The 25,909-nt window shown below is 40.0% G+C and overlaps 2 protein-coding genes and 1 long non-coding RNA gene across 3 annotated transcripts; 1 reads left to right on the top strand and 2 right to left on the bottom strand.

Annotated features, from left to right (window-relative positions):
- Positions 1-5,444: 5,444 nt before the first annotated feature.
- On the bottom strand, positions 5,445-9,970 carry LOC143975659 (gamma-crystallin-3-like). Its single transcript, XM_077478154.1, has 3 exons — positions 9,930-9,970; positions 6,738-6,980; positions 5,445-5,772 (listed from the first exon to the last, which is right to left on the bottom strand). Exons 1-3 carry the CDS (start codon positions 9,936-9,938, stop codon positions 5,497-5,499), a joined length of 528 nt encoding a protein of 175 aa, XP_077334280.1. The 5' UTR covers positions 9,939-9,970; the 3' UTR covers positions 5,445-5,496.
- A 9,999-nt stretch (positions 9,971-19,969) lies between these two features.
- Positions 19,970-20,828, top strand: LOC143975660 (uncharacterized). The gene is made up of 2 exons (XR_013272406.1): positions 19,970-20,363; positions 20,645-20,828. It is a non-coding gene; the product is annotated as an uncharacterized LOC143975660 (long non-coding RNA).
- Positions 20,829-21,216: 388 nt separating this feature from the next.
- On the bottom strand, positions 21,217-25,522 carry LOC143975657 (gamma-crystallin-3-like). The gene is made up of 3 exons (XM_077478151.1): positions 25,385-25,522; positions 22,501-22,743; positions 21,217-21,544 (listed from the first exon to the last, which is right to left on the bottom strand). The coding sequence occupies exons 1-3, from the start codon at positions 25,391-25,393 to the stop codon at positions 21,269-21,271; spliced, it is 528 nt and encodes a 175-aa protein (XP_077334277.1). The 5' UTR covers positions 25,394-25,522; the 3' UTR covers positions 21,217-21,268.
- Positions 25,523-25,909: the final 387 nt, after the last annotated feature.

The raw sequence follows: 25,909 nt of genomic DNA on the forward strand, positions 1-25,909 counted from the left end.
ACCCATAGCATATGGTTCTTTGGATGCATATGGATACCTTGACCCATAAGTGGTTTATTTGATTCTTTCCAGAGACCAAGGTAAGGAGTGTTGTCCAAACTGCAGACACGTGCAAGTATAGTTTTATATTTTTCAAAACTTGTAAAATTTTCTAAATTGAAATATTATATGTATATGTAGCGGCGGCTCCTGAAGAGCACGCACTATGCTTTTTGAAAGTTAAGATTACACCTGAACTGCAGTTTGGTTTGGGTACAATTGTTCTAAATTTGGACCTCAGCATCAGTCTGACTGGACTATAGGATGTTCAGCCTGGCCACAAGGGGCACTGTCTCTTCTGGCAGGCATAGAACCCAAGTCTAGTTGGGTGTTTTAAGTTTCTCTCTCTCAGAGCCCGCCCAGTGGGAGTGTCACTCTTGCTGTGCTTTCTCGGAGAGGGTACTTATCCAATTTGAGTGAACATCCAGTTGTGAATGGCTATTCTCTTGATTTAGTCAAAGTAAGCAAGTTCTTCATTATGGACTTTGACACTAAGAGTACCTGAACTTCCTTCCTAACCCACTGATCCTATTTTAGGAGACTGTTCGTTGTCTACGTTTTGCAAATAAAACTCCCTTTATGCGGATCTGTCGTCAGTCTCTGAGTTTACTGGGCCATCTATCATGGGAACCCCTAGACACAGATCGTGGAGGAGAAGGTAACGGTAAGCCCAATCAAACCAACAGCTCCTTCGGGGGTCAGTGCTACATATATTATGGCTGTAATATCTATCGTTAGCTATAATCATTGTATGTATGTGTTTCTTTAATAGAAGGCTTGTACCGTTTACTTGGACAGCATCCCCTGAAGAAGCCTGATATATGGGTGAAACATGTTGAGAACTCTGTTTATGCTGTACCTATTGATTGTATTTGCCAAACTGCTGTACTTTTTTTCAAATTTTTTTTTTTTTTCTAAAATAATAAAAAAACTTTCTTATATAATATAGTTGCTATATATATATATATATATATATATATATATATATATATATATATATATATATATATATATATATATATATATATATATATATATATATATATATATATATATATATCTCATTACATTCTTTCTTTTTTTGTGACCATCTTTTTTGTTAGGTCATATAATTATATTAGACTGTATTTTATAAATAATCTTTTTCTAGATTGCTTTATATTAACCACTGGGAACTTAAACACCCTTCCTAACCAGACCAATTTTCAGCTTTAGGTGCTCTCACATTTTGAATGACAATTACTCAGTCATGCAACACTGCATCCATATGAAATTTTTGTCCTTTTTTCACACAATTAGAGCTTTCTTTTGGTGGTATTTAATCACCGCTGGGTTTTTTATTTTTTGTGCTATAAAAGAAAAAAAGACTGAAATTCTGTAAAAAAAATGCATTTTTCTTTGTTTCTGTTTTTGCATTTTTTGCAAGTTAGTAATTTTTCTTCAGAAATGTTGGCCACAATTTATACTACTACATATCTTTAGTAAAAAATAACCCAAATTGGTGGAAATTATTTGGTCTTTGTGAAAGTTATAGCGTCCACAAGCTATGGTGCCAATCTCTGAAAATTGATCACACCCGAAGGACTGACGGCCTATCTCATTTCTTGAGACCATAACATGCCAGGAAAGTACAAATACTCCCCAAATTACCCCTTTTTGGAAAGTAGACATTCCAAGGTATTTAGTAAGAGGCATGGTGAGTTTTTTGAAGTTGTCATTTTTTCCCCACAATTTTTTGCAATATCAAGATTATTTTTTCTTTTTGTTCACAAAATTGTCATATTATCAGGTTATTTCTCACACACAGCATATGCATGCCACAAATTACACCCCAAAACACATTCTGCCATTCCTCCTGAGTATGGCGATACCACATGTGTGAGACTTTTACAGAGAATGGCCACAGACAGAGGCCCAACATGCAGGGGGCGCCATCAGGTGTTCTGGAGCATAAATTACACATCTAATTTCCTGACTACCTCTTACAATTTTGAAGGCCCTGTAGCACCAGGACAATGGAAACGCCTCAAAAATTACCCCATTTTGGAAAGTAAACACCCTAACGTATAATCTATGAGGCATAGTGAGTCTTTTGAACATGTCATTTTTTTTCTACAAATTTTGGGAAAATGTGGAAACAAAATGAAAACGCGTTTTTTTAACACAACGTTTTCCATTTATACAATATTTTTAACACATAGCATGTACATACCAAAAATGACACCCCAAAATACATTCTCCTACTCCTCTGGAGTACGGCCATACCACATGTGTGAGACTTCCACAGCCTGGCCACATACAGAGGCCGAGTACGGCTGGGTGTGTTTGAGCACGGCTGAGTATGGATGGGTATGGCTGAGTATGGCTGAGCATGTCTGGGTATAGCTCGGTATGGCTGAGTACAGCTGAGTATGGCTGGGTACGGCTGAGTATGGCTGGGTATGGCTGAGTATGGCTGAGCATGGCTGGGTACAGCTCGGTATGGCTGAGTACGGCTGAGTATGGCTGGGTATGGCTGAGTATGGCTGGGTATCACAATGTATGGCTGAGCATGGCTGAGTACAGCTCAGTATGGCTGGGTATGGCTTAGTATGGCTGGGTATGGCTGAGCATGGCTGGGTATGGCTTGATATGGCTGAGTTTGGCTGGGTATGGCTGAGTATGGCTGAGTATGGCTGGGTACGGCTGGGTATGGCTGAGTATGCCTGGGTACGGCTGAGTATGGCTGGGTACGGCTGGGTATGGCTGAGTATGACTGAGTATGGCTGGGGGTGGATGGGATGGCTGAGCATGGATGGATGGATGAGTATTGCTGAGCATGGATGGGTGGATAAGTATGACAGAGGGATGGCTGAGTATGGATGAATGAGTATGAATGGCAGGATGGCTGAGCGTGGATGGTGGGATGGATGAGCGTGGATGTTGGGATGGATGAGCATGGATGGTGGGGTGGCTGAGAGTGGATGGCTGAATGTGGATGAGGGGATGTCTGAGTGTGGATGTCGGGATGGCTGAGCGTGGATGGATGAGCGTGGATGGCGGGATAGCTGAGTGTGGATGGCGGGATGGCTGAGTGTGGATGGCTTATACAAAGGGATGGGTTGATGGATGGATGCTGGATTTGTCACTGAGCAGCGCTGCGGGCACTACACATCAAGCCCACAGCGCTGCTGCAACTCTTTTCTCCCCTCTCCCCCAGGGGAGCGCAATTCTGGAAGGACATCATAGTACGCCCTAACAGAGTTATCTGACCGCCCTGTAGCCGTCATTCGGCTATGGGTCAGTTGGTAAGTGGTTAAAATTGTTTATGATTATAGACAAAACAATTTAAAAGATCTTACCATGGCCAGGTTCTGTGGGGAGGACTGGGAGGGATGCATGACAAAAAATACACCTTACCCAGAGTTCAGTGGGGGGGGGTTAAGGAAGGCAATTTGGACAATAATTTAACAATTATGCTGCGTACACATGACCGGACTTTCCAGCAGACTAGGTCTGATGGGATCAATTCGTCTAACAATCCGCTCGTGTGTGGGCTAGTCCGATCGTTTAAAAAATAAAATAAAATCAGACAGACCTAGAAATAGAACATGTTTCAAATCTATCCAACAGACTCAATTCCGACGGACTAAAATCGGGAAAACCGTTCGTCTGTGTGCTAGTCCGATGGACCAAATATGACGCAAGGGCAGCTATTTGTAAATATATGTGCGTGTCTGCACCTGACCAAACTGTCTGATCCTGTTGAAATCCATCCTCCTCAAGAATCCATTACATCTTTAAGCGCTATTGAGTGCCTGGTTTATCTTTTGTGACCTTGTTTCCTGGCATTGGGATGACCATATGGACGCTCAGGGCGCCTGTGCTATAATTGGCCACACGCCCCTTTTATAGTCCCACATGCGTGCTGCCGCCTCGCTTCTTTTTTCTCCTTTTCACATGATCTCTTCGCATTCCTTTGAGATGCGATTCAATTTTCCCTCCATCCACCAGAGGGAGTGACACCTCTCACCTCTGGAGCCGATGGTTAGGACCCAACAGCGAGGAGCGAAGGAGCGGACGTGACGCGGCTCTCGCATGCGTGGTACAGTCCTCACGCTTCCAATATAGGCCGGATAGGGGTTATTTAAGGCCACTGGTTCCAGCTATTAGACGCTGCTTTAACCCATGCACACATGCACGCTGCTATTGAATGCCAGGAAATCATTTCCTATTTTCAGATTTTTTAAAAATCTTTATCTTTATATTTTCAAAACGATGCTTCTGTTGATGAAATACTCAATCTGTTTGCCTTTATAAACTGCAAGTGCTTCATAAAATTACTTGTTCTCTAATTAGTCTTTTCTTTCTGTGTTCATTTTTCTGGATAGTTTTTTCAATAGACCTTGGCACACTTTGACAGCATTTGTCCCCTGATTCTGAGTCTAGAATTTTAATTCTGTAAGTTGATTGTTTTTATATACTTGGCTCCTTTGTGTGGAGATCGGTTTAATGTCTATATTTAAACTAAATTTGATTCAATTCGTTTTTTTAGTTGGCCCTTGAATGCCCCCTATGGTCACCCCTAGCATATGGTTCTTTTGACGCATATGGATACCTTGACCCATAATAATATTTGATTCTTTCAAGAGACCAAGGTAAGGAGTTTTGTCCGGACTGCAGACACGTGCATAGTATAGTTTATATTTGTCAAAACGTGTAAAATTTTCTAAATTAAAATATTATATGTATATTATGGTTGTAATATCTATCAATAACTATAATCATTGTATGTATGTGTTTCTTTAATAGAAGGCTTGTACCGTTTACTTGGAAAGCATCCCCTGAAGAAGCTCGATATATGGGTGAAACATGTTGGAAACATTATCTGTTTATGCTGTATGCGTAAATACCTATTGTACTTGCCAAACTGCTGTACTTTTTATCAAATTGTATTTTTTTCTAAAATAATAAATAATAATAAAATAATACATTTCTAAAATATAAATAATAATAATAAAAAAATTCTTATATAATATAGTTGTTACTGCTATTTTTCAAATCAAATTGAACCCTGAAAATCCCACTCCTCTTTTCCTATACACTTGTTACAACCACTTTAAGCTTTGACAATAAAACCTGGAAGCTGCTTGGTTTCTCTGCCGAGTGGCACCAGCTTTTCCAAGCTCCGATTTTAGTAAATCCCCTCCAGTATGTATATAAACAACCAACTTATTCTGCATGGAATAAATAAATATGTGATTTTATGATGGAGGGCGACTTTCATCCAGTGTACAATACATTGTCATATACTGTAGATGATTGTGTCTCTGACTAAGGGTGGCTTTTGACCAGTTGTAGAGGTTGCTGCACTTTACAAATTCTCATCGAAAATCCACATTGCATAGAAAAACAAACAGGAAAAATGTCTTTATCGAGTTTATTGTCAAGCAGAACACGTAAAATATTTTTAAACATTTAATAGGAATGATGGAGACGTCTGAAGGACCCAATTCTGGGGCTTGTGGCTCCCCAGTTGGTGTATCTCCTGTACTCTCCAGGTCTCAGGTAATACTGATGTCCCCTGTAGTTGGGCTCCTCATAGAACATCCAGTAGCCATCATGGACATGGCAAGAATTAATGTCGTTGTAGCGGAATCTCTCATAGACATGAGGACAATCCTCAGTGAACTCCATCATCTGACCTTTGAAGTCTTCTCTCTCATAAATCCTGATTCTAAAGGAACCATGGTGCTAAAGAAGGAAACAAAACTTGAAATTAACCAAGCAGTCAAACCTGTAACATCAACACTACCAATTTTCTCACCTGGGAGTTTTACTCTCTCACTTCCAGTGCCAATATATATATATAAAATGTTCTACACTTTTTTTTAACTCTCTTTATTAAGAATTTCATGAAAAAAATATATCACTTTTCTGCATAGTCACCTTCCTTTGCGATGCATTTTTCCTAGCCTCGTACCTTTTTTTTAATGCCATCAGAAAAACTCAGCGCCCTCACTGTTTCCAACCGAAATGTAAAAGTGTGGAAACATTTTGAAGATCTCTCATATGCATTATTTATTTATTTTGTTAGGCATTTTTGGTCTGTGTTGTTTTGACATATCTTAAGACTTATGCCTCGTATACACATGATCGGACTTTCCGACAACAAAACCATGGAATTTTGTTCGAAGGGTGTTGGCTCAAACTTGTCTTGTATACACACGGTCACACAAATGTTGGCCAACAATTACGGACGTAGTGACGTACAAGATGTATGGTGAGCCGATTAAAAAGGAAGTTCAATAGTCATGTGGTATCTCCATTAGGAACGCTAGTTTTACAAGACCGAGCGCTTCCGTCTCGTCCTTGATTACGAGCATGCGAGTTTGTACTTTGGACTTTTGTCCAATGGACTTGTGTACACACGATCGGAAAGTCAGACAACACACATTTGTTGGTGAAAAATTTGAGAGCATGCTAGCCGACATTTGTTGGGGGAAAGTCTGACAACAATTGTCCGATGGAGCGTACACATGGACTGCCAACAAGCTCACATCTAACATTTCCCGTTGGGAAATCCAATCGTGTGTACGCAGCATAACAGTATAAGATGGATTACAGGCATCAAGATCCTAAGCTGGCTACACAAGAGATTTGTCTCGTGGCTAGGGTCAGTGGTATGCTTTATTTCACGTTGTACTACATTGTATTACCTGGGGGCTCAGACGCACAGACTTAATGGAGTCATTGTAGCCCATCCACTGCTGGAAGTCAGGATACTCTCCTCTATGGAGGAAGTACTGGTGTCCTCTGTAGTTGGGGAGCTCATACAGGATCCAGTTCCCACTTTCTACACGGATGGAGTTGCAGCGTCTGAAGTATGAGGACAAGTCAGAACATTCAGAGTTACACTCGTAAGAGCGACCCTGGAAGTTCTTGTCTTCGTAAAAGATGATCTAATGGAATAAAAAGGTCGACATTTATTCATATAAACTGTGAAATTAATTTTACTTCTTGATTGCCAAATAGGAAGGAATGTTCCACACTCAATATATAAACCTAAAAAGTCAGCTGGGCACACACAAGATTGCCGTTAACATAAGACAAAATTATTATTATTTTTTATCAGGGTGGGGAAGAGTTCAAAACTCTGTTAAACTTTGATCTGTGTTTAAAGCCTGATGCCGCGTACACACGACCGGTTTAAACTCTGACGATCTTTCAGACGGAATTCTGTTGAATCGGACTTGCCTACACACGATCACACCAAAGTCTGTTCGTTTAGACGGGACTACAAAAAGGAAGTTCAATAGCCAGTAGCCAATAGCTGCCCCTGCGTCCTTTTTGGTCCGTCGCAATAGCATACAGACGAATGGTTTTCCTGATAGGACTTGATTCAGTCGGAAAGATTTAAAACATGTTCTATTTCTAGGTCCGTCAGAATTTTTTTTTTTTAAAGTCAGATGAAGCCCACACGCGATCGGAATATACGATGACCTTTTCTGCCGGAAAGCCCATTATTGGTTCGATTTCATGTCAATCTTTCTCACTTAGGGTTTCTTCAGAGGTTGCCAGTGTTTCCTTGAACAATGAGCAATATCTGTCCCTCAGTCATTATTGACATCAGGGATCTTTTTTAGCTATTGGTAAGGGGGGCACTTTTTAATTTATAACAGTATTGTAATGGTGACCCACTGACCATTAAAATAAGGAGTCACACTGACCATTACAGTAAAGGGAACACTATGCTGACCACTAATTTAAGGAGGCACTTTTCCAATGACCACCAACATAAGGAGCATTCTTCAACTCAACACCAATGGGCACTACAATTTTCATCGTCCGTGTTTCTCCCCTGACAATTATTCATCTTTCATATAATTTTGTGATTATTTCTAAATTTCTCTTTGAAGCTAAAAAAAAAACCTCAGTCAAAGAATCAAGGAGCATTGAGCTTTTAGTTTCAATGAGAGTACATTGGGGTAATTATACCTGTATATACATATAGTTTTTTTTTTTCTTGATTCTAGCCCTGGAAAAGTCCCCAAAACACATTTGTTTTTGATGAAGAAAAAAAGTATTTTTTGGAATGTGTGAACTGTAGCCCTACCCCATAAAGGGCTGTTGGGTCCCCCTTCTCTTGCACAGCCAGGCAACACACATTTTTGGCAAGCACTCATTAGTCAAAAATTCAGTCCCTTGGCTTGGTTCTTATATTTATTTTTTTTAGGGGATGTAACTTGGACAGGTTTAGGGAAGTATGGGGTGCTCAGAACTGACTTCAAAGCACAAACCGTGAGGACAAACTGAATAACAATTGCTGACCCCCAGCACAAATTCCCAGGCTGTACTCCTTTATATACATGTGCGATTCGTTTCGTACGAATCTCAAATTCGTACGTTCGGGAGGATCCGAAATATGAATTGCCATGCATCCGAATTTTGTACAAAATACAAACTTTTATTTACGAATCCCCAGGAGGAATTCAGCACAGCACAGGGATGGTGGAGGCCCCTCATCTAACGAAAATTCGTATTTCGGATAGGAAATTCTTCAACGGAATTTCGTATTTCAGATAAAAACCAAACTTCCATCAGCATCGACTGTCATATTGAGGTATATTTTTGCCTTTAAATTCATCGTAACGAACGTTCGTACAAGTTAACAAACCTAACGACAATTCGTATTTCGTACGAATTGAAATTGAATTTCGGACATGAAATACGAAGTATGAATTAATCTTATTACGAACCGTAACGGAACAGAATGAAACAAATTTATTGACGGCGCCCATGTCTACTCCTTTAAGATATCTTTCAAACTGACTTTGGAAATCTTGATCTTTTCCCAATGAAAGAAATCTTAAAGCATGCAGCTCAACACTTGAAATCTTCTCAGCAGGTATGAAGGTAGACTAAGCTCTGTCCCTCCTGAAAACTAGCTAAGTCTTGCACCCGGCTGTTTTCTCCCTTGTAGGCTTGGGGGGTTAACAAATAGAGATCACTCACTCAGTCCCCGGTAATTCCTGGAGCAAAGATGGCAACTTCTTTCCAGGCCTTCTTCTGTACAGGTCTCTCATGCTAGCATGTTGTCACAGCCAAGCCCAAACGAGAATGCAGGGGGTGGGGAAGTCTCTGGCTCGTTTTCTTCTCCCTCTCTCTCTCTCTCAGCAGAACACTTAAGCCTGGAGGCAGAGCCCCGCCCCCCCCAGGACTCTGGATCCTGGACTCTCTCCCCACATGGTCTGGCTCCCGAATACTTATAGGGCACTCTCAGCCTACTGGGTGGTCCTTCCTCCCCAGGAATTAATAGAGACCCCATGAACATTCAGGCTAAACTTCCCACCCCTCCGCCCACTAAGTTCTGGGACCTTCTAGAAGCTTCCTGAAGCCAGGGGGAGGTGACTGAGACCTTTACCTGACCTTAAATAACCTAGCTTCACAGGCTATAGTGAAGCCCAACTAAATTTACCTACATTAACCAACTATGTACACAAAAGGGGTACTACAAAACTAATGTGGTGCTCCCATCTTTTACATTTTTTTTTTGTAAGTTCCTCTGAGGGTCGCAGTTGTTGGAGAAGCAACCTCCGGGACCTCATACCACTTGTAACATTACAACAAATCACCACAAAGTCCCATACCACAAAAGCAATAAAATCCTGATAGAGACTCTAACCTTTCCATACTCTGTTAGAAGGATTGTTTATATTGCCATCAATGTCCTTGTTAGGTAGATTTTCCTTCACTTGTCAAATAGACAGGAAAGGATGGAACATTTCCCAAAGACGGCAATAAAAAGACATTAATTACAAAAACAATTTAAATAAAAAAAAAAAAAAAAGGATTGGAAAAAGTCGGCCTTTAATTTTTAGTCCAAAAAATAATTGTTTTTATAAACTCACCTTTCCCATTTTGCTTGGTTTGCACCAGTAACTGCTGGGATGTCTATGGCCCTTATATACGTCCTTTACTGCATACACACTCACATGCTGACATTGTGCTTTGTGTGGAGTATGAATGGCCTTTTCCCTTTACTGTGTTGAACTTTGCTTGGTTTCTTTCTATAGCTATTGTTTGGATCTTTCTGAGTGCATCAGCATTCATATGTACCACACCTGAACAGAGACGAGAGATGGACAGAGATGAGCTATACACACACGTGAAGGGTCTACAATGTATATTTTATACAGATATATATTTATATACTCTATGTAATAGCATTATGTTAACCACTTCAGATCTCAAATCTGATCACCCCCATGGATCAGAGAAATGTAAGCATTTCTTTTATGGGCCTGTTTAGTCAACAATTACTCTTTCCTTAAAGTGGTTTTCAACCCCCCTGAGACATATTTACCTATAGGTAGGCTTATAATAAGGCTTACCCATATGTTCTGAAAATATCTCCTGAACATGCCCCCTTCAGGAGATATTTCATGTACAATGCGATGATGATGTAATCGGCAAATGCTCCGGGCCGCTTCTTCCCCCAGCGTGTGCCGCGACTGCTCGCACATGTGTGGAGGTGACAACACGTGTGACAACACGCGGCTCCGGCCAGTCACAGAGCTGGAGTCTGCGGCCCCAGAAGGAAGAGGGGTGAAGATGGATGCTTCCACCAGCGGGCTTCGTTTGTCAGGGTTTACTTCCTCTTTAAGAGTAAGTGCGACCGCCGGAGAAGATTAATAAGAGAAAATTGAAAAGACGGGGGCACCACATTCGTTCATACAGTCAATAAAAGATTTTATTCTGCAACTAAAGCAAATTTGTTTTGGGGACCATCAGAGAAAAAAAATACTATGTATATACTGTATATTATATTGTCAGAAGTATTGGGACCCCTGCCTCTACACACACATGAACTTTAATGGCATTCCATTCTTAGTCTGAGCCCCGAGCCCACCCTAATTTGAAGCCCAATAGAGCCTCTGGCTCTAATCACGTGCTTCAAACCCCCCCACCCATCATTGGAATCCATGATTCCGACACCCTGTATGTAGATCATGAAGCTAGACGCATGGATAAAGGGGCAGCCCCTGGGCTCCCCTAGTAGACGGGACATCACTGGCAGCCATATAATGGGGTGAATGGACTCTTTACACTTCAAATCCCAATAGGCATTGTGCAGTAGGAGGAGTGGACAGATGATTTTTTTATCACATTGCACAGGAAAGTTCTTTCAAACACTTGTTACAACCAGGGTCACCCATAGCATATGGTTCTTTGGATGCATATGGATACCTTGACCCATAAGTGGTTTATTTTATTCTTTCCAGAGACCAAGGTAAGGAGTGTTGTCCGGACTGCAGACACGTGCAAGTATAGTTTTATATTTTTTTAAACTTGTAAAATTTTCTAAATTAAAATATTATATGTATATGTAGCGGCGGCTCCTGAAGAGCACGCACTATGCTTTTTGAAAGTTAAGGTGACATTTGAACTGCAGGTTGGTTTGGGTACAATTGTTCTAAATTTGGACCTTGGCATTAGTCTGACTGGACTATAGGATGTTCAGCCTGACCACAAGGGGCACTGTCTCCTCTGACAGGCATAGAACCACTGTCTAGTTGGGTGTTTTAAGTTTACTCTCTCTCTGAGCCCGCCCAGTGGGAGTGTCACTCTTGCTGTGCTTTCTGGGAGAGGGTACTTATCCAACTTGAGTGAACATCCAGTTGTGAATGGCTATTCTCTGGATTTAGTCAAAGTAAGCAAGTTCTTCATTATGGACTTTGACACTAAAAGTAGCTGAACTTCCTTCCTAACCCACTGATCCTATTTTAAGAGACTGTTCGTTGTCTACGTTTTGCAAATAAAAATCCCTTTATGCGGATCTGTCATCAGTCTCTGAGTTCACTGGGCCATCTATCACGGGAACCCCTAGACACAGATCGAGGAGGAGAAGGTAACGGTAATCCCAATCAAACCAACAGCTCCTTCGGGGGTCAGTGCTACATATATTATGGCTGTAATATCTATCGTTAGCTATAATCATTGTATGTATGTGCTTCTTTAATAGAAGGCTTGTACCGTTTACTTGGACAGCATCCCCTGAAGAAGCCTGATATATGGGTGAAACATGTTGAGAACTCTGTTTATGCTGTACCTATTGATTGTATTTGCCAAACTGCTGTACTTTTTATCAAATTTTATTATTTTTTTCTAAAATAATAAAAAAACTTTCTTATATAATATAGTGGGTACTACTATTTTTCAAATAAAATTGCACTCTGAAAATTCAACTCCTCTTTTCCTATAAATTTGTAACAAAACACTGCGCTAATCTTAAGAAATACAAACACAAAACGAAGAGGCTGCTAACACATCACCGTGGTATAAAGTGTGAAGTAAACAATATTGTAAAAAAGTGTAGCGCTTCTCCTAACATCAATCTATGTTTGAGTAGTGCTCAAAATATATGAATATAAACATAAAGTGTATATAAAAGGCACAAAAAATATCAAAGCAAAAAGAAAAAAAAAAAAAAAAAAAAAAAAAAAAGGAAAAAAGTGTTTTTTCAGATAAAAAGGGCAAAAAAGCCTAAAACACAAAGTCTTTAGTATGTGATATCTTGATGTGATCCGAAACCATTAGAAGATTGCACCTCCTTTCTAAGAATCATATATTATTCGTGTACATTTCTCATCGACAAACGGATTGGAGGCTTACCAGAGATGTTGGATCCTCTCAAATTTACATTTGGGGGATCATACAAGCCTTTGCAATTACATGCAAGTCACCACAGCGGCAGTTCACCTAGGAAGGCCCCAAGTAGGGATGAGCTTGTCACGAGTTATAGGATGTTTTAACTCCAACGAGGTGTATCCAAAATACGGTTTAAGAACATAAGGAAAAGAAGCAGGGACCAAACATAGCGTAATTCCGTTTATATAGAAAAAGATAAAAAACAAAAGTATACAACTCACATGTATAAGGTAATTTGAGCGCTTGACAGGGTAAAACAAAGTTGCAGCAAAGTCCCGACGCGTTTCGTCGTATAAGACGTCATCTGGGGTACTACTCGGCTGCAGCTTACACACTTAAATACTAAACCTCTGATTAGGCACGAATACGTTCAGCCCGTGTCACCGGGAATCACTTCCGATGTAAGACGGCCATCAACGTGCGTATTCACGCCTCGTTGTGAACCCGTTCGGATAAAAACGTATATTAAATTAAATTATCCAGAGGTCTACCAATGATGTTTATAGTGGACCTCATATAAAAAATGAACATTGAAGTAAAAACAATGACAAAAGACTATAAAACAAATCTTATTTTACCGGAAAGACGTATAAATGTTTCCGGGTTTGATGTATATTTAAGCCAATCACAGCAATGGCAGTAAAAAGGCGCGAACGTAAAAACATTGATCACGATCGTCATTCAGCCAATCAAACCATCGACCGAAAAGAAATGACCCTCGTGACCGGACGTATAAATACGAACGTCCCACTTCCGGCATGCGTGGTGCGCAAGCATTTATGAAGTGGAACGCATCTTATAGTATGAACGTCTTACAGTGAGGGAAATAAATAAAACATAATCTCATCATCACCGACGCATATAGAACATAAATAAATGGAAAATTATATGTAAAGGGATTATATATATAAAAGGGTTATATAAAAAAGAAAAAAACGGGCGGAACGTAGTGCCCATCAGAGTTAGAGTAACTATACATATACTATGTTACCACATTAAAAATAACATGACATATATAGCAACAAAAGCTTCTACAAAGATACAAAACTCATCTATAGGAACAAACAATTATCTGGTATCAAAAATAAATATTGATATATAATAATTATACTGAGATATAGTTGTTAGTATAAAGCTCAGTTATCTTAATATCTGTTTTCAGGCTGTATATTACAAGGCGTACATATTGACACCCGACATCATATTGACACACAACATCAAATATCTGTCACGTAACGGTGTTTAAATAATACAAATAAAGGGATAAATATAAGGACCCTACAAAAGCAGCAACTAGAAGGTATTAGGGTATATCCCTCCAGTATATAAATACTACTATCTCAACCCTCATTGATGAATGAATTAATATCCCACTCCACATTGAGTCCAAAAGGAAAGTAAGATTTAATTATGTATATCCAGTAAGTCTCCAATCTGGACACACCCCTGGTCATAGCTCCTCCCCTCCAAGGTGGTGTATATTTATCTATGACCAGGAATTGTGTTCCAGTTGGGTCACTATTGTGATGCTCCTTGAAGTGCCTCGGAACAGTATGTTTAGAATCCCTACTCTTTATGAGGGCTATATGTTCCCCCACTCTGATGGCAAAGGTTCTGGTTGTTCTTCCTATATACTGTTTACCGCATGGGCACGTGATTAAGTAAACTACATATCTAGTAAAACACACCTCTTGCACGGAAAAAACCCCGTCATGTTTTTTCCGTGCAAGAGGTGTGTTGTATGTAGACACAATACATCTGGGAGATCTAAGACAACTGAGTTTACATCATCCACGACTAATAAAATATATACCATCAAGCCATTCTGTACTTGTAATACTAGATATGTAGTTTACTTAATCACGTGCCCATGCGGTAAACAGTATATAGGAAGAACAACCAGAACCTTTGCCATCAGAGTGGGGGAACATATAGCCCTCATAAAGAGTAGGGATTCTAAACATACTGTTCCGAGGCACTTCAAGGAGCATCACAATAGTGACCCAACTGGAACACAATTCCTGGTCATAGATAAATATACACCACCTTGGAGGGGAGGAGCTATGACCAGGGGTGTGTCCAGATTGGAGACTTACTGGATATACATAATTAAATCTTACTTTCCTTTTGGACTCAATGTGGAGTGGGATATTAATTCATTCATCAATGAGGGTTGAGATAGTAGTATTTATATACTGGAGGGATATACCCTAATACCTTCTAGTTGCTGCTTTTGTAGGGTCCTTATATTTATCCCTTTATTTGTATTATTTAAACACCGTTACGTGACAGATATTTGATGTTGTGTGTCAATATGATGTCGGGTGTCAATATGTACGCCTTGTAATATACAGCCTGAAAACAGATATTAAGATAACTGAGCTTTATACTAACAACTATATCTCAGTATAATTATTATATATCAATATTTATTTTTGATACCAGATAATTGTTTGTTCCTATAGATGAGTTTTGTATCTTTGTAGAAGCTTTTGTTGCTATATATGTCATGTTATTTTTAATGTGGTAACATAGTATATGTATAGTTACTCTAACTCTGATGGGCACTACGTTCCGCCCGTTTTTTTTTTTTTTTCTTTTTTATATAACCCTTTTATATATATAATCCCTTTACATATAATTTTCCATTTATTTATGTTCTATATGCGTCGGTGATGATGAGATTATGTTTTATTTATTTCCCTCACTGTAAGACGTTCATACTATAAGATGCGTTCCACTTCATAAATGCTTGCGCACCACGCATGCCGGAAGTGGGACGTTCGTATTTATACGTCCGGTCACGAGGGTCATTTCTTTTCGGTCGATGGTTTGATTGGCTGAATGACGATCGTGATCAATGTTTTTACGTTCGCGCCTTTTTACTGCCATTGCTGTGATTGGCTTAAATATACATCAAACCCGGAAACATTTATACGTCTTTCCGGTAAAATAAGATTTGTTTTATAGTCTTTTGTCATTGTTTTTACTTCAATGTTCATTTTTTATATGAGGTCCACTATAAACATCATTGGTAGACCTCTGGATAATTTAATTTAATATACGTTTTTATCCGAACGGGTTCACAACGAGGCGTGAATACGCACGTTGATGGCCGTCTTACATCGGAAGTGATTCCCGGTGACACGGGCTGAACGTATTCGTGCCTAATCAGAGGTTTAGTATTTAAGTGTGTAAGCTGCAGCCGAGTAGTACCCCAGATGACGTCTTATACGACGAAACGCGTCGGGACTTTGCTGCAACTTTGTTTTACCCTGTCAAGCGCTCAAATTACCTTATACATGTGAGTTGTATACTTTTGTTTTTTATCTTTTTCTATATAAACGGAATTACGCTATGTTTGGTCCCTGCTTCTTTTCCTTATGTTCTTAAACCGTATTTTGGATACACCTCGTTGGAGTTAAAACATCCTATAACTCGTGACAAGCTCATCCCTACTTGGGGCCTTCCTAGGTGAACTGCCGCTGTGGTGACTTGCATGTAATTGCAAAGGCTTGTATGATCCCCCAAATGTAAATTTGAGAGGATCCAACATCTCTGGTAAGCCTCCAATCCGTTTGTCGATGAGAAATGTACACGAATAATATATGATTCTTAGAAAGGAGGTGCAATCTTCTAATGGTTTCGGATCACATCAAGATATCACATACTAAAGACTTTGTGTTTTAGGCTTTTTTGCCCTTTTTATCTGAAAAAACACTTTTTTCCTTTTTTTCCTCTTTTCCTATATACAATCTTTTAAGGGATGAGGTGCTATTACTAAGATTAAAGTGTCATATTACACCAATGATTGATCACTGACCTTCAACTCTGAAAGAATAATCAACTTATTATTATCCTTCCTATTTTGAAGGTTATTTGATATATATATATATATATATATATATATATATATATATATATATATATATATATATATATATATATATATATATATATATATATATTGTATTGTTAGGTCATATAATTATCCATATAGGAAAGTGAAAAAGTTCAAAATCTTTTATAAACTTCTATATTATGCATATGCACATTTTATAGACTGTATTTTATAAATAATCTTTTTCTAGAAGATTGCTTTATATTAACCACTTACCCACTGGGAACTTAAACCCCCTTCCTAACCAGACCAATTTTCAGCTTTCGGTGCTCTCACATTTTGAATGACAATTACTCAGTCATGCAAAACTGCATCCATATGAAATTTTTGTCCTTTTTTTCACACAAATAGAGATTTCTTTTGGTGGTATTTAATCACTGCTGGGTTTTTTATTTTTTGCGCTATAAAAGAAAAAAAGACAGAGAATTCTGTAAAAAAAAAAAAAAATACATTTTTCTCTGTTTCTGTTTTTGCATTTTTTGCAAATTAGTAATTTTTCTTCATAAATTTTGGCCACAATATATACTGCTACATATCTTTAGTAAAAAATAACCCAAATTGGTGGATATTATTTGGTCTTTGTAAAAAGTTTTAGAGTCCACAAGCTATGGTGCCAATCTCTAAAAATTGATCACACTTGAAGTACTGACGGCCTATCTCCCCAAATGACCCCTTTTTGGAAAGTAGACATTCCAAGGTATTTAGTAAGAGGCATGGTGAGTTTTTTGAAGTTGTTATTTTTTCCCCACAATTTTTTGCAAGATCAAGATTATTTTAATTTTTTTTTCACAAAATTGTCATATTATCAGGTTATTTCTCACACACAGCATATGCATGCCACAAATTACACCCCAAAACACATTCTGCTATTCCCCTGAGTATGGCGACACCACGTGTGTGAGACTTTTACAGAGAATGGCCACATACAGAGGCCCAACATGCAGGGGGCGCCATCAGGTGTTCTGGAGCATAAATTACACATCTAATTTCCTGACTACCTCTTACAATTTTGAAGGCCCTGGAGCACCAGGACAATGGACACGCCTCGGAAATTACCCCATTTTGGAAAGTAAACACCCCAACGTATATATTCTTTGAGGCATAGTGAGTCTTTTGAACATGTCATTTTTATTTCTACAAATTTTTGGAAAATGTGGAAACAAAATGAAAACGCGTTTTTTAACACACAGTTTTCCATTTATACAATATTTTTAACACATAGCATGTACATACCAAAAATGACACCCCAAAATACATTCTCCTACTCCTCTTGAGTACGGCCATACCACATGTGTGAGACTTCCACAGCCTGGCCACATACAGAGGCCGAGTACGGCTGGGTGTGTTTGAGCACGGCTGAGTATGGATAGGTATGGCTGAGTATGGCTGAGCATGGCTGGGTACAGCTCGGTATGGCTGAGTACGGCTTAGTATGGCTGAGTACGGCTGAGTATGGCTGGGTATGGCTGAGTATGGCTGGGTATCACAATGTATGGCTGAGTTTGGCTGGGTATGGCTGAGTATGGCTGAGTATGGCTGGGTATGGCTGGGTATGGCTGAGTATGCCTGGGTACGGCTGAGTATGGCTGGGTACGGCTGGGTATGGCTGAGTATGACTGAGTATGGCTGGGGGTGGATGGGATGGCTGAGCATGGATGGATGGATGAGTATTGCTGAGCATGGATGGGTGGATAAGTATGACAGAGGGATGGCTGAGTATGGATGAATGAGTATGAATGGCAGGATGGCTGAGCGTGGATGGTGGGATGGATGAGCGTGGATGTTGGGATGGATGAGCGTGGATGGCGGGGTGGCCGAGAGTGGATGGCTGAGTGTGGATGGTGGGATGTCTGAGTGTGGATGTCGGGATGGCTGAGCGTGGATAGATGAGCGTGGATGGCAGGATGGCTGAGTGTGGATGGGGGATGGCTGAGTGTGGATGGCAGGATGTATGAGCGTGGATAGCGGGATGGATGATTGTGGTCGGCAGGATAGCTGAGTTTGGAAGGAGGGATGGATGAGCATGGATGGCAGGATGTATGCGCGTGGATAGCGGGGTGGCTGAGCGTGGATGGCGGGATGGATGAGCGTGGATGGTGGGATGGATGAGCGTGGATGGTGGGATGGATGAGCGTGGATGGTGGGATGGCTGAGTGTGGATGGTGGGATGGCTGAGTGTGGATGGCTTATACAAAGGGATGGGTGGATGGATGGATGCTGGATTTGTCACTGAGCAGCGCTGTGGGCACTACACATCAAGCCCACTGCTGCAACTGTTTTCTCCCCTCTCCCCCAGGGGAGCGCGATTCTGGAAGGACATCATAGTACGCCCTAACAGAGTTATCTGACCGCCCTGTTGCCGTCATTCGGTCAGTTGGTAAGTGGTTAAAATTGTTTATGATTATAGACAAAACTATTTAAAAGATCTTACCATGGCCAGGTTCTGTGGGGAGGACTGGGAGGGATGCATGACAAAAAATACACCTTACCCAGAGTTCAGTGGGGGGGGGTTAAGGAAGGCAATTTGGGCAATAATTTTACAATTATGCTGCGTACACATGACCGGACTTTCCGGCAGACTAGGTCTGATGGGATCAATCCGTCTAAGCCCTTGTACACACGGTCAGAGAATCCATCGGAATGTGTCCTATCGGACCGTGTCGTCGGATAATCCGACTGTGTGTGATATGCATCGGACTGATTCCGTCCGAATATCCGTCGGACCCAATTTTCCAACATGTTGGAAATATTTCCCGACCAACTGGTTCGATCGGACATACTCCGATCATGTGTAGCGAATTTTGATCGGAACAAGTGCCACGCATGCTCAGATCAAATTCCTACATCAAAGCTATTGGCTACTAGCCTGAATGTAGTCCCATCGTAACGAAATTACATCATCACGTTCTGAAAGATCTGATTTTTCGACAACTTAGTCCTTAGTGTATGCAACAGTTTGGGACACAATCCGTCAGACTAAATCCGATGGACAAAATCCGATGGATTTGGTTGGCAAAATCTCCGACCGTGTGTACGTGGGCTTAGAAAGATCGGATTTTTTCGCCAACTTTGTCCGACCGTGTGTATGCAACAGTTTCGGACAAGATCCGACGGATTTGGTTGTGGAAATCTCCGACCGTGTGTACAGGGGCTAACAATCCGATCGTGTGTGGGCTAGTCCGATCGTTTAAAAAAAAAAACAGACAGACCTAGAAATAGAACATGTTTCGAATCTATCCGACAGACTCAATTCCGACGGACTAAAATCGGTAAAACCGTTAGTCTGTGTGCTGATCACCTCTGGAGCCGATGGTTAGGACTCAGCGCCGACGAGCAAAGGAGCGGACCTGACGCGGCTTGCGCATACATGGTACGGTCCTCATGTCCGCTGCCAATATAGGCCAGGTAGCGGTTATTTAAGGCCACTGGTTCCAGCTATTAGATGCTGCTTTAACCCAGGGACACATGCATGCTGCTATTGAATGCCAGGTAATCATTTACTATTTTCAGACTTGAAAAAATCTTTATCTTTATATTTTCAAAACTATGCTTCTGTTGATGAAATACTCAACCTGTTTGCCTTTATAAACTGCAAGTGCTTCATAAGTTACGTGTTCTCTAATTAGTCTTTTCTTTCTGTATTCATTTTTCTGGATAGTTTTTTCAATAGACCTTGGCATTCTTTGACAGCATTTGTCCCCTGATTCTGAGTCTACCGCAGAATTTAATTTCTGTAAGTTGATTTCTTTTATATACTTGGCTCCTTTGTGTGTGAGATCGGTTTAGTGTCTATATTTAAACTAAATTTGATTCAATTTGTTTTTTAGTTGGCCCTTGAATGCCCCCTATGGTCACCCCTAGCATATGGTTCTTTGGACGCATATGGATACCTTTATATATAGTTTATATTTGTCAAAACTTGTAAAATTTTCTAAATTAAAATATTATATATATATTATGGTTGTAATATCGATCAATAACTATAATCATTTTATGTATGTGTTTCTTTAATAGAAGGCTTGTACTGTTTACTTACTGAAAGCATCCCCTGAAGAAGCTCGATATATAGGTGAAACATGTTGGAAACATTATCTGTTTATTTGCGTAAATACCTATTGTACTTGCCAAACTGCTGTACTTTTTATCAAATTTTATTATTTTTTTCTAAAATAATAAAAAAATAAAAATTCTTATATAATATAGTTGTTACTACTATTTTTCAAATCAAATTGAACCCTGAAAATCCCACTCCTCTTTTCCTATACACTTGTTACAACCACTTTAAGGTTTGACAATAAAACCTGAAAGCTGATTGCTTTCTCTGCCGAGCTGCACCAGATTTTGCAAGCTCCAATTTTAGTAAATCCCCTCCAGTATGTATATAAACAACCAACTTATTCTGCATTACATAAATAAATATGTGATTTTATGATGGAGGGTGACTTTCATCCAGTGTACAATACATTGTCATACTTTAGATGATTGTGTCTCTGACTAAGGGTGGCTTTTGACCGGTGGTAGAGGTTGCTGCACTTTACAAATTCTCATCGAAAATCCACATTGCATAGAAAAACAAACAGGAAAAATTTCTTTATCAAGTTTATTGTCAAGCAGAAAACTTAAAATATTTTTAAACATTTAATAGGAATGATGGAGACGTCTGAAGGACCCAATTCTGGGGCTTGTGGCTCCCCAGTCGGTGTATCTCCTGTACTCTCCAGGTCTCAGGTAATACTGGCGTCCCCTGTAGTTGGGCTCCTCGTAGAACATCCAGTAGCCATCTTGGACATGGACAGAGTGGATGTCATTGTAGCGGAATCTCTCATTGACATGAGGACAATCCTCGGTGAACTCCATCATCTGACCTTTGAAGTCTTCTCTCTCATAAATCCTGATTCTAAAGGAACCATGGTGCTAAAGAAGGAAACAAAACTTGAAATTAACCAAGCAGTCAAACCTGTAACATCAACACTACCAATTTTCTCACTTGGGAGTTTTATTCTCTCACCTCCAGTGCCGAGATAGATATATATATATATAATGTTCTACACTTTTTTTTAACTCTCTTTATTAAGAATTTCATGAAAAAAATATATCACTTTTCTGCATAGTCACATTCCTTTGCGATGCATTTTTCCTAGCCTCGTACTTTTTTTTTAATTTTTTAATGCCATCAGAAAAACTCAGCGCCCTCACTGTTTCCAACCGAAATGTAAAAGTGTGGAAACATTTTGAAGACCTCTCATATGTATTATTTATGTATTTTGTTAGGCATTTTTGGTCTGTGTTGTTTTGACATATCTTAAGACTTATGCCTCGTATACACATGATCGGACTTTCCGACAACAAAACCATGGAATAAGGGTGTTGGCTCAAACTTGTCTTGTATACATGCTAATGTTGGCCAACAATTACGGACATAGTGACGTACAAGATGTATGGTGAGCTGATTGAAAAGGAAGTTCAATAGTCATGTGGTATCTTCATTAGGAACGCTAGTTTTACAAGACCGAGCGGTTTCCGGCTTGTCCTTGATTCCGATGCATGCGTGTTTGTACTTTGGACTTTTCTCCAAGGGACTTGTGTACACACGATCAGAAAGTCAGACAACACACATTTGTTGGTGAAAAATTTGAGAGCATGCTATCCGACATTTGTTGGGGGAAACAATTGTCCGATGGAGCGTACACACGGACTGCCAACAAGCTCACATCTAAAATTTCCCGTTGGAAAATCCAATCGTGTGTACGCAGCATAACAGTATAAGATGGATTACAGGCATCAAGATCCTAAGCTGGCTACACAAGAGATTTGTCTCGTGGCTAGGATCAGCGGTATGCTTTAATTCACGTTGTACTACATTGTATTACCTGGGGGCTCAGACGCACAGACTTAATGGAGTCATTGTAGCCCATCCATTGCTGGAAGTCAGGATACTCTCCTCTATGGAGGAAGTACTGGTGTCCTCTGTAGTTGGGTTGCTCATACAGGATCCAGTTCCCACTTTCCACACGGATGGAGTTGCAGCGTCTGAAGTATGAGGACAGGTCAGAACATTCAGAGTTACACTCGTAAGAGCGACCCTGGAAGTTCTTGTCTTCGTAAAAGATGATCTAATGGAATAAAAAGGTCGACATTTATTCATATAAACTGTGAAATTAATTTTACTTCTTAATTGCCAAATAAAGAGAAGGAATGTTCCACACTCAATATATAAACCTAAAAACTCAGCTGGGCACACACAAGATCACAGTTAACATAAGACAAAACATTTTTATTCTTTATCTGGGTGGGGAAGAATTCAAAACTCTTTTAAACTTTGATCTTTGTTTAAAGCCTGATGCTGCGTACACACGACCGTTTTTTCCATCAGAATAAACTCTGACGGTCTTTCTGACGGAGTTTCAGGCTGAAACGGACTTGCCTACACATGATCACACCAAAGTTTGTTCGTTTAGACGAGACTAAAAAAAGGAAGTTCAATAGTCAGTAGCCAATAGCTGCCCTTGCGTCCTTTTTGGTCCGTCGGAATAGCATACAGACGAACGGTTTTCCCGATAGGAATTGATTCAGTCGGAAAGATTTAAAACATGTTCTATTTCTAGGTCTGTCAGAATTTAAAAAAAAAAAGTCAGATGAAGCCCACACACGATCGGAATATACGATGAAATGATTTCGTCTGACCTTTTCTGATGGAAAGTCCATTATTGGTTCGATCTCATGTCAATCTTTCTCATTTAGGGTTTCTTCAGAGGTTGCCAGTGTTTCCTTGAACAATGAGCAATATCTGTCCCTCAGTTATTATTGACATCAGTGATCTTTTTTAGCTATTGGTAAGGGGGGCACTTTTTAATTTATAACAGTATTGTAAAGGTGACCCACTGACCATTAAAATAAGGAGTCACACTGACCATTACAGTAAAGGGAACACTATGCTGACCACCAATTTAAGGAGACACTTTTCCACTCACAACCAACATAAGGAGCATTCTTCAACTCAACACCAATGGGCACTACAATTTTCATTGCCAGTGTTTCTCCCCTGGCAATTATTCATTATTCATCTAATTTTGTGATTTTTTCGAATTTTCTCTTTGAAGCTAAAACGAAAAAAACCTCAGTCAACGAGTCAGGGAGCATTGAGCTTTTAGTTTCAATGAGAGTACATTTGGGTAATTATACCCGTCTATACATATAGGTTTTTTTCTTTGATTCTAGCCCTGACAGTCCCCAAACAGTTCATCATTTGTTTTTGATGAAGAAAAAAAGTATTTTTTTGGAATGTGTGAACTGTAGCCCTACCCCCTAATGGGCCGTTGGGTCCCCCTTCTCCTGCACAGCCAGGCAACACACATTTTTGGCAAGCACTCATTAGTCAATAATTCAGTCCCTTGGCTTGGTTTTGATATATATATATATATATATATATATATATATATATATATATATATATATATATATATATATATTTTTTTTTTTTTTTTTAGGGGATGTAACTTGGACAGGTTTAGGGAAGTATGGGGTGCCCAGAACGGACTTCAAAGCACAAACCGTTAGGACAAACTGGAGAACAACTGTTGACTCCCAGCGGAAATTCCCAGGCTGTACTTCTTTAAAAAACATCCAAACTAACTGTGGGAATCTTGATCATTTCCCACTAAAAGAAACCTTAAAGCATGCAGCTCAATACTTGAAATGTTCCCAGCAGGTAAGGTGTAGGTAGGCTAAGCTCTGTCCCTCCTGAAAACTAGCTAAGTCTTGCACCTGGCTGTTTTCTCCCTTGTAGGCTTGGGGGGGGTAAAAAAATAGAGATCACTCACTCAGTCCCTGGTAATTCCTGCAGCAAAAATGGCAACTCCTGTCCAGGCCTTCTTCTGTACAGGACCTTCTTGCTAGCATGTTGTCACAGCCAAGCCTGACTGAGAATGCAGGGGGTGGGGAAGTCTCTGGCTCATTTTCTTCCCCCTATCGCTCTCTCTCTGCAGCACACTTATGCCTGGAGGCAGAGCCCCCCCAGCACCGAGGTCCCCTCCAGGACCGTGGATCCCGGACTCTATTCCCACATGCCCAGGCTCCCCGAATACTTATTAGACACTCTCCACCTACTGGGTGGTTTCCCCCCACCCCCAGGGATTAGTAGAGTCCCCATGAACATTCAGGCTGAACTCCCCACCCCTCCGCCCATAAGTTCTGGGACCTTCTAGAAGCTTCCTGAAGCCAGCGGGAGGCGACAGAGACTGTTACCTGACCCTAAATAACATGGATTCACAGGCTATAGTGAAGCACAACTAAATTTACCTACATTAACCAACTATGTACACAAGGGGGGGTACTACAGTACTAATGCGGTGCTCCCAACTTTTGCATTAATTTTTTTTTTAATTCCTCTGAGGGTCCCGGATGTTGGAGAAGCAACCTCTGGGACCTCATACCACATGTAACATTACAACAAATCACCACAAGTTCAGCACTCCCATACCACAAAAAGCAATAAAATCCTGGCAGAGGCGCTAACCTTTCCATACTCTGTTAGAAGGATTGTTTATATTGCAATCAATGTCTTTGTTTGGTAGATTTTCCATCACTTTTTCTGTCAGATGCTTGTAAAATAGACAGGAAAGGATGGATAATTTCCCCAAAGCTATAAAAATGACATTCATTACAAAAACAATTTAAATAAAAATAAAAAAAAGTATTGGAAAAAGTCGGAATTTAATTTTTAGTCCAAAAAAGAATTGTTTTTTATAAACTCACCTTTCCCATTTTGCCTTAGTTGTCACTGTGCTGCTATTAGTTTGCACCAGTAACTGCTGGGATGTCTATGGCCCTTATATACGTCCTTTACTGCTTACACACTCACATGCTGACATTGTGCTTTGTGTGGAGTATGAATGGCCTTTTCCCTTTACTGTGTTGAACTTTGCTTGGTTTCTTTCTATAACTATTGTTTGGATCTTTCTGGGTGCATCAGCATTCATATGTACCACACCTGAACAGAGACAAGCTATACACACACGTGAAGGGTCTACAATGTATATATGTATGTATATATATATATAATTTTGTGTACTGTATGTGATAGCATTATGTTAACCATTTTAGACCTCACCTAATCACCCTCATGGATCAGAGCAACTTAAGCATTTCTGCTATGGGCCTGTTTATTCAACAATTACTCATTCCACTTCAACACTTAAAGTGTTGAACAGGGGCAGAAAAATTGGGCCTTTGGTGGTGGTGTGGTGGTGGTGTCTCATAGTTATAGAAAATATTAGGAAA

This window comes from Lithobates pipiens, unplaced genomic scaffold, assembly GCF_037356315.1.
Source record: "Lithobates pipiens isolate NorthernLeopardFrog02 unplaced genomic scaffold, aLitPip1_a1.2 Scaffold_13, whole genome shotgun sequence".
Classification (NCBI taxonomy): domain Eukaryota; kingdom Metazoa; phylum Chordata; class Amphibia; order Anura; family Ranidae; genus Lithobates; species Lithobates pipiens.